At 35.7% G+C, this 9,593-nt stretch overlaps 1 protein-coding gene across 1 annotated transcript; it reads right to left on the reverse strand.

Annotated features, from left to right (window-relative positions):
* Nucleotides 1–7,173: 7,173 nt before the first annotated feature.
* On the reverse strand, nucleotides 7,174–9,121 carry LOC119189083 (activity-regulated cytoskeleton associated protein 2-like). The gene has a single exon (XM_037437858.1). The coding sequence runs from the start codon at nucleotides 8,632–8,634 to the stop codon at nucleotides 7,810–7,812; it is 825 nt and encodes a 274-aa protein (XP_037293755.1). The 5' UTR covers nucleotides 8,635–9,121; the 3' UTR covers nucleotides 7,174–7,809.
* Between the last annotated feature and the right edge of the window lie 472 nt (nucleotides 9,122–9,593).

The following is a 9,593-nucleotide window of genomic DNA, read 5'->3' on the forward strand; positions in this document are numbered from 1 at the left end:
AGAAAGGATGATATCTTGCCGGTCAACCATCTCTAATTTTTGTTTATAGAATGTTCTTTACTCTTAGTATTTAATCTTATCTACTTTAAAAAAATATATATATATATTTTTGATTGATTTCCGTTTTCCATTTATTTGAGCTACTTTACTCTATTAGTTACCTAATTATTTTGGCCTTTTTACTCATGGTATTATGACGAATCTAATTATTGCAGATTATATTAACACTATTATCTTAAGGACGTTGATGCTCCAAATAAAATATATTAAATGTAATAACAATTATAGGAACATCGATGTGTCCTTGATAAAGTCTTAGAATTATTCTATTATTCTGGGAAAAAAACTAAACAGTCATTGAATGTAATGCCGTGTGCCATATAAAGGTTGATGGATTAGTTTCCCAAATGTCTTATTAATATCAGTAAAATCGAAAACTGATTTGTTAGCGTGACCTCTTAAAATGGAGTAGTAACTGTGTGCTTGTCACTCCATTTTAAATCAAGAAGCCTATGTAATAAAAACAACGTTATGCCGTTCTACAAAAATAATTTGCAGAATAGCCCGATAAAAATATTTATTGAAAAAATAGGAATGAGAGTCGAAACAAAGCAATAACTATCCGCGAGGCTTGTATTGCTCCGTCTATAATGAAATTCCAACCGTCACCGGCTTCCGTAATGCGAAATGAACAAAATCATAACTAACGGTATCTACCAATCATAAATTGAATTTCTTAAGGATTTAATAAGACTTACTTTTTAATTTTATATCGTATACAACTTATATTATCGAGAGGTTATAGGTTGAGTGAAATAAAAGACTTTTATTTCGAAATTTAAATTTAAAATTAAAAAGAAAGTTTATAATTCTCATACGAATATATTACGTTCGAAATTTAAACACATGGGAGATAACCTTAATGGCCATAACTTTATCCTATTGACAAACAAAACGAGTTGAGTATCAATTAAATTTATAACTATTTAAATGTCAAAATCAATTTTAATTATTTAAAATTTCTTTTGACTAATGGCTCGTAATCCGATAAAGTTAACTGAAAATAATTAATTTGATGTTTGGAGAACTTTGAAGTGGCTACAGAGAAAATTGACAAAAAAGTTTACATGCTAAACTTGAAAATGAAAACACTGTTGTTCCATTTTCGAATTTTGGAGGGCTGACAAAGACAAGTTCTGAATCTGGAATGACTTCCCGTCGCGTTCGGAATTAATTTCCGAAACATTTGTAAATTCAATTGCCGGGAAAACGTCCCTTCGCAGCAATTTATAACTTGAATTAAGTCTTATTTACACATAGAATATTAAGCAAGGTTATAACTTTCTATTTTCACGTGTGTCTTGCAGGCAGTGCGTAACTGCCCTGAAGTTACCTGAGAATTTATAAATTAGGGTTTAAGATCATCGTGAACTTTGAATTGTAGAACATTTAAATTTAATTCAAGTATTGCAATTCGTAATTATCAGCTCTTATAGGCATCAATCGGAAAGTTATGATTTTGTGCGTATAAAGGAACGCTAGAGGTTATAGGCTCAACGGGACAGAGGCAGCAGCGGGTGGTAAATCAAACCAGTTCCTTTACAATATTCTTGAGAAAATGAAAAGGGACTGATTTTACATTGGAGTGGACGAAAGTCAGGTGGAATCTACTTATTTAAGTATATATTAATTAAAAATGAGTGTATGTTCGCTAGACTCCATAAAGGCTATAGCAATTTTAATGACTTTTACGTAATCTTTGGATTAGCCCAGCGGGTGAACTTGTGAAGTTTGGTATCAGAAAATCAAAAGTCATCTGACTATAGATAATTAATTCTACCTTGCAAAGCCGGGGCGACTGGCTAGTTAAGGATTAAATGCTAACAATATTTTCTAAAACTTTCTATCGCAATATTAACTTCAGAATATAAAGTCACTCCATAAACGATCAACTACTTTATCAAAGAAACTCATTTAGAAGGAAAAATGGTGTTCGAAGTAGTGGCGGCGAAATAATATTGAAAATATTTTAATAGCCTTCAGATGAGAAATGAAGAGATTGTGCGAAATATTTATGAATAATACTTTTTTAGATACTATGAATTTACATCAACTATGTTATATTGATTAATTATTATGTGCCACATACTTTATGAAGGGAAAATAAACACTCAAGATTTTTCCATATACAACGGTTAATAAACAATAAAAAAATATAAGAGATTTGGTCATTTTCATGGATGTATGTCCTATGGTTCCTTCGCCTTTTTACAAAGAAAATATATTTAAAAAAATATTCGGTTTTATAGCGCTGTTTGCTATTTCGAATTTAGAATCGCAACTAAATTTCGGCTACAGATACAATTCAGGTAAGTATATTATTTTGCTTTAGACTAAACAATAAGTGTAAATGTTAACACACATATGTAACTCTGATTAGCACATTTATATGAGTTAATGGCGGACAACTCCCTCCACTCCCGTGGGAAATAACTCAACGGCCAATGCCAATGTTAATTCACTGTTTATACTAGTACTGTTGGCTTAGAATTGTTGCAGGTTTGTAGGTTATTTTATGAAATTTATGTGAATTATTTTTACCCTACTTTTAGCTTACAGTTGTGCTTGTATGAAAATCGTTTCCCGAAATAAGTTTTATGCAATTTATCAATTAAAAGTTGCTTAAATATTCAGAAGTTACTCCATTTCATATAACGGGAAAATATAAAGCAGGATTTTTTCCCATGGAACTCTTTTACGCGGGCGAAACCGCAAGCAAAAGGTAGCTAATACTATGATTGTCACGCCACGGGATATCATCGTATGTGAGTGCACGCAAAAGAAATCCAAAACAAAACAAAAATTATTTTCTTACCTAATTTAACCAACGTAAATGTTCAGTCTATTTTAACATTTAAAAACTAAGGCATTTCTCGTCTAAAGTAAACAATTTTCTTTTGGGTTTCAAGGTCCCTCCCTAGGGACAGAATAAAATAATCAAATGCTTAGCGTAAGCGCAAAAAAGGTAAAAATCCCGGACGAGGTTTATAAATAAAACGGACCTAAGATTTTGTTGAGTACGAAATTTGGAAAGGTGAGAATTGTTTTCGAGAATTCTTTTGGTGAATAATTTGTCTTTACTTGATTTTGATAGCGGCACAGTACTTGTATAATAATAATTTGTTGTTTGTTTGACACAAATATTATACATACATTTTTTTCATACATAGTACTTACGTAGTAAATAAAGTAAATAGTATTATAAAATATATTATAAGACTATTTGCAAAATATGAACGAAATATAAACAGTTGTTTAACAGCAGTACTAATATATTTTTTTTTCATTTTAAAATTTCGGAGCATATAATAACTTAAATTAATAAAAATTTTGGGAATTTAAAAACTAAGAAAATATAAATATTATAACAATGTAAGATGATCATTATGGTTCAAAAATATATTCAATATTATTTTTCACATATTTCACGTTGCACTATCTATGATTTTAATTAATAACGTAACATTTCCGTTAGTAAGTAAATTAAGCTTACATAATATGTCAAATTGTGAAACAGTTTGGCTTTTCCGGGCAAAATTAGTATAAACCTCAACGATTGGGTTTATCTTGAATTTCATCGCAATCGGTTTATGCGTTAACTATAAAGTCACACCAACTAGGTATAATTTTATATCAAAGTAGATATTGACTCCTGTTTTGAAATAAATAAATATAATCAAATAGATATGGACTGTTGTATTCCAACTAATAAATAGATAGCCTACGCAATATTCTCCAAGACTGATTTGTGAGGAATAAACAAAAAACAAAAACCTTTCAACATCTTGTCATTTAAAGCTAAAACATTTTATGAAGATAAGAAGCTTTCCTCCGAATAACTTTTTACTCCTGAACCTCTTAATATGTTGCTCTTTTGTTTTTTTAATGTTACATCTTTTATTCAAACAAGTTATTAAACACCGATGACCTAGTATGACTTTGATAGCCTCAAGGTCTCGGGTTCGACTACAGGGCACGTATCTTTAATTTTGAGAAATTGACCTCATTAATGTCTAGAAATATTACATCGCAGAAAATAAGTTATTCCACTGACATTGCTTAATGGTAGAAATAAACAAAACTAGTCCATCCATACTAACCTACCAACCAATTAAAAAACAGCAGAACGAACATATTCGAAAAATAAGACACACACGAACTTATAAGTTAGTTTGGTAACTAGTAATCTAGAATAGAATTTCATCTAACTCAGTAGAGATGTTAAACAGGGATTCGATTAAAATTAAAATTAATCCCTATTTCCCTTGGTTACGCCATCACGCGTGAACGGCTGGACCGATTTCATTTTTTTTTGTTGTGTTTGTTATTGTCAGGAGAAGGTTCTTATGAAAGAAAAAATTCAAAAAATTGCGCGGAAAATTAGAAAATTTAAGAAAACTTATCAAAAATATTAATTTTATATAACTGTCAATTGTTTGAAATAACTATCGGCGATTGACAGAATGCGCGCTGCAAATTCATAGTTAAAACGGGACAACGTCTGTCGGGTCAGCTAGTTATATATATAGTATATATAAAGTTAGTAATATATAATATTCCTTCGCGATTTGGGAAGATTGTTATACAAAGATTTTGCGCTCTGATGATTACTCAATCTACTGTTAAATAGCAGAACACCAATGTAGATACTTCATATATTTTTCATATCGTGATTTACACGTATTTTATTTGTTTATTAGCATACCTACTTTCTGTAAATATGTTTGTATTAATATCTAAAGACGCTGTAGCATCTTACCACACGGACATTTCAAATAAGATGATAAGTTATTAGTTATTACCAATTAATAATTACTTTTAGAGCTCAAATTTGGTCCTGATGTCAAGTAAGTAACGTTTTATGTCTTTGATTGCAAGACTGGAATTCAGCACAATAACTTTCATATAACTTTGACGATAGAAACGTTCGCACGGCATGTCTCAATATATTTGACATGGTCAAAGGCACCCTTGTCTCATCACTGCCAAAACTCAAAGGCCTTTTAGGTTCAAGACAATCAGGTAAGACGTCTGTATACCTAGATTTAGATTTATGTAAATGTATGCAGAATATTGTGCGCGTAATAACTTGGTAGACAACATTGTAGACTAACTTGATAAATATAAATTCTGATTAATGGCATCCTCTTAGACTAATTGAATAGACTTTAGACATCTTTACTCTTACTTACTAATATTATAGTTGCTGAGAAAATATTTAGTTTGTTGGAACATGTAAGTAACCGCAGATATTGGATGAAATATTAGCTTAAATAATACAAAGAATATTTGTTATATCAATTTCTATCCCATTAATGTATAAAGTGGAATTTTCGCTAAAAGTCTTCCCATTAGCAGAGCTCCATGCTAACCCTAGTAATATAGATAATTATAAAAATAAAAAAAATCCTGCCTTGGTAGCATAGTTGTATTGCGTTGTACGATTTATGCTATTTTTTATCTGTTTTGAAATGCGTATAAAAGGTATAGGATATAGAGTGGTAAAGGGACAAACATTATATTGATAACTGTAGTTTTATTCTTTCATACATATACTCATGCTTTTTATCCCTAGAGGAATAAGTAGGCAGTGTATGTACTTTACTAGTCACTTTTCGCCGTATGTATTTCCTGTCATGTGAAACGCGGCAAACCTATCGCAATATCGATAAATAATATCAGCCCTGTATTATATACTTGCCCACTGCTGAGCACGGGCCTCCTCTACTACTGAGAGGGATTAGGCCTTAGTCCACCACGCTGGCCTAGAGCGGGTTGGTAGACTTCACACACCTTCGAAATTCCTGTAGAGAACTTCTCGGATGTGCAGGTTTCCTCACGATGTTTTCCTTCACCGTTAAAGCGAACAATAAATTCACAAAGAATACACTCGGGATTTTTTAGAAAAGTCAGATGTGTGTGCCCTTGGAATTTGAACCTGCGGACATTCGTCTTGGCAGACCGTTCCACACCCAACTAGGCTATCGCCGCTTAATATCGATAATAAGTAGAAAACCCAATATCACTTTGCCCGACCCAGGCATCGAACCCAAATCTTCAACACTATAACCGCACCAAATGCAACTACGCCATCCGGTAAATATATTGATTAAAATGTCTTACAACGTGCACATTCTTGCCTGGCTTCGGAAAAAGTCAATGCAAAGCTATCTTACCAGTTCTCATATACGAGATCTACCTTGTTTCAACTTTGTTTCTATTCCCTGCTGTAAAGTGTCATAATTATAATACTGTTAGTTGTTGTCACTTTCTTCGGTGATTAGGCGTAATCAACGCGTAGATGCTTTGAAACGAGTCCCTCGGCTTCAACCTACAGCCTTGGACTTTAGAGCTTCAACACGTATACATTAGGCATAAGGGAATCCTAAGTCTCCATCGAAACGGCTATAACATCTCTTGAAAATTTTATTATTAGTAGTTTTACGAAACTTCAGTGATGGAGGCGTAATAAAATAGTCTGGTATGCAAATGAACAACATGAATTTCGTCACACACACACAACATCACGCATTTATCCCCGAAGGGCTATGCAAAGGTCCAACCAAGGCACCCACTTTCCGCCAAGTGTGTTCCGTCCCAAGATGCGATAGGGGGTGAGCCTATCGCCATATCGGGCACAAATTCCAGACTCCGGGCTAATACTGAGAAAAGCCCAAATAAAGAAATATAAAGTTCGTCTCTGTTTAGTTGTAGTCGATACACGCTTGGTTATATCTTGATACTTTCAGAAGTTTTAGAAAAAGTTATGACATCTATGTAAATTAAGGTAACGTTGTATGATAACTTGAATTGCATGATAAGAATCTTTATTCAGTTTCATAATTTATTCCAAAATATTCTCATTTATTTTAACTCATATTTCAAAGTATCAAGATGTAAATCACTCTAAAGTTGCCTTTGTAATAAACTTTCGTAACTGGATCGAATCTAAGATAAAATGTTGTAAAAGAAAAAACGGTGAAATATCTGCGAAAATTTGTTAGGACCCGTACAGTATTGGACAGGTATATTACCATCGTACAAAAGATGAATACAATTCGGCAGTAAATATGACATTGTAAGACTTGTTTGGTGAAACGGATCAAAAGAAGATTGTTCAACAAAGAGTTTATTTTTACACACAATATACGATACACTATATACAATATATTAGTGGTAGGAACAGCGTTCCGTTCCAGGCGAGTTCGTGACGCGTGGTGCGAAACGAAGCTACACCCGGGAAGCGGAATAGTCCGGTCGCGGTGTGGGGAGCGGGGAAGCGTCTCAGCTAGCGGTAGCCTCCTTTCCAGTACTGGATACGGCGGCGCGCTAGCGTTAACTGACTGCTCCGGCCCGTGTTTGCCGTTTTTATTAGGGCGGTCATCGTTGTGTGCGTGCGCAGCGACTGGGGAGGCGTGTAATATTGCGGCTGCACACTCTCGCCGCGCAGTGGTGTTACATTCTCCCCCTCTGGATACGAAGACGTCCCGACGAGTAGACAGCGAAGTTAATTGTTCTGCTGTGTGTTTCTCCGTGGCCGCCCTCGTCCGCGTGCTTGCTGCGAGGTTGTGGCAGGAGCACTAGGCTTAGGCGGTCGCCCCCGTTTTTTCAATGGGCGCACTGCTGGTGGAAGCTGGCTAATACTACCTTGGTATGGACTCAAGGCAGACGTGTGATACACGCCCAGCGGTTGGTCTGGTGTGTTGGGATCTGAAATAATATAAGAAGAGATGCCATTCGGCTTTAGGATTAGATATGGCCCATCACTGCAAGGGCCTCCCTTTCCGTCGTGGAGTAATTTCGCTCTGCAGGGGTCATAAGCCAACTAGCATATTCGACGGGGTGCTCATCCTCTCCCTCCCCCTGCACTAGAACTGCTCCAAGTGCGTAATTACTTGCATCACTTTTTATGACGTAGGGTTTCGTCTCATCAGCTTGCCGGAGTACAGGTGCAGTCGTGAGACGAGTCTTCAGTTCCTGAAAAGCGTTTTCGGAAGTTCCATTTTCTGGAAGCTTCTTCTCTGTTAGAAGCTGTTCAACTCCTCTAGCGGCTTTCAGCAAGGCATCGAAAGTTCCCACTGTTTCTCTTGGCATTTTGACCCTAATCTTATACCTCAACTGACCATATACCATATCTATCTGTTGAGCCTCGGTATGGGATTCGGGCAATTGCGCAAACAGTGCTCTTTTTTTGGCCACGAATACTTCTGTTAGCTCGTCTTCGGACTGTTTAATACCAACGATGTTCTGGTACAACTGGTATGCTGGTCTCTTAGGGGCAAATGCGTGTCGAACACGTGATTCGAAGTCACTCCATGACTTCACTTCTTTTTTAACACCATTCCACCAAGTAGCAGCTTCTTCTTTAAGAATAAGTGGAATACTCTTAATGGCATCTTCATCGGATATCTGTTCAACAGATTTGAACACTGAAGTCGCCGCAAGGAAAGATTCCACCGTTTCAGTATCTCGCACGCCATTATATGACAGTTTACAGGTCGCAAAAGAACCTCGCCGCTGCTGGGTGCTGATGATGGATAAAAGCTTTTCGAATTGGTCAACCGACAGGTTCATATCTCCAGGTTCTTTTTTTATCCTGCTGGCTGTTCGTCCTTTAGGGCTTTTCCGGGTCTTTATATTAAGTGCCAGTTTGTATACTTTCGGGCTTAACGTTGGGCGTCAGAATGTAAGACTTGTTTGGTGAAACGGATCAAAAGAAGATTGTTCAACAAAGAGTTTATTTTTACACACAATATACGATACACTATATACAATATATTAGTGGTAGGAACAGCGTTCCGTTCCAGGCGAGTTCGTGACGCGTGGTGCGAAACGAAGCTACACCCGGGAAGCGGAATAGTCCGGTCGCGGTGTGGGGAGCGGGGAGCGTCTCAGCTAGCGGTAGCCTCCTTTCCAGTACTGGATACGGCGGCGCGCTAGCGTTAACTGACTGCTCCGGCCCGTGTTTGCCGTTTTTATTAGGGCGGTCATCGTTGTGTGCGTGCGCAGCGACTGGGGAGGCGTGTAATATTGCGGCTGCACACTCTCGCCGCGCAGTGGTGTTACAACATTTAATTATAATATTATGTTGGCTTTAATTATCCCTTACGATAAAAAATAAAAATAATAAAATTCTTTAGCTTCTATATTATCTATTCAGTTACACCTCTGTGACGTTTTATTACTAAAGGCCGAAATAACCAATTGATTTACGTTTGCTTGCAACTCAAGTAAACATTTGAGTTATTGAACTATTTAATAACCGGAGCTTAAGTAGTCATTTACGTGTTTGTGCTCAACTAATTCGGACTGTTTTGTAAACAAAATTGGGTTATCAAAATTCGTCATCTACCAACTGAAAACATCATTTGTGATGTTGATATCCCTTTATTAAACAGCGACAATCTTAAGATACTGTCTTTATTTTGAAAGCGTTTTAAAGTTAAATTGAGTTGCACTTATTCATACGACACTTACTTATCGATTGTTTTTGTATATATTATTATTGAGTATTAAATTCGGTTGGCTAGTAT

This window comes from Manduca sexta, chromosome 12 (assembly GCF_014839805.1).
Source record: "Manduca sexta isolate Smith_Timp_Sample1 chromosome 12, JHU_Msex_v1.0, whole genome shotgun sequence".
Lineage (NCBI taxonomy): Eukaryota > Metazoa > Arthropoda > Insecta > Lepidoptera > Sphingidae > Manduca > Manduca sexta.

What these genes read in the sequence shown, in the direction of transcription:
- LOC119189083 (XM_037437858.1), bottom strand. Translation starts at nt 8,634, where the DNA reads ATGAACCTGTCGGTTGACCAATTCGAAAAGCTTTTATCCATCATCAGC.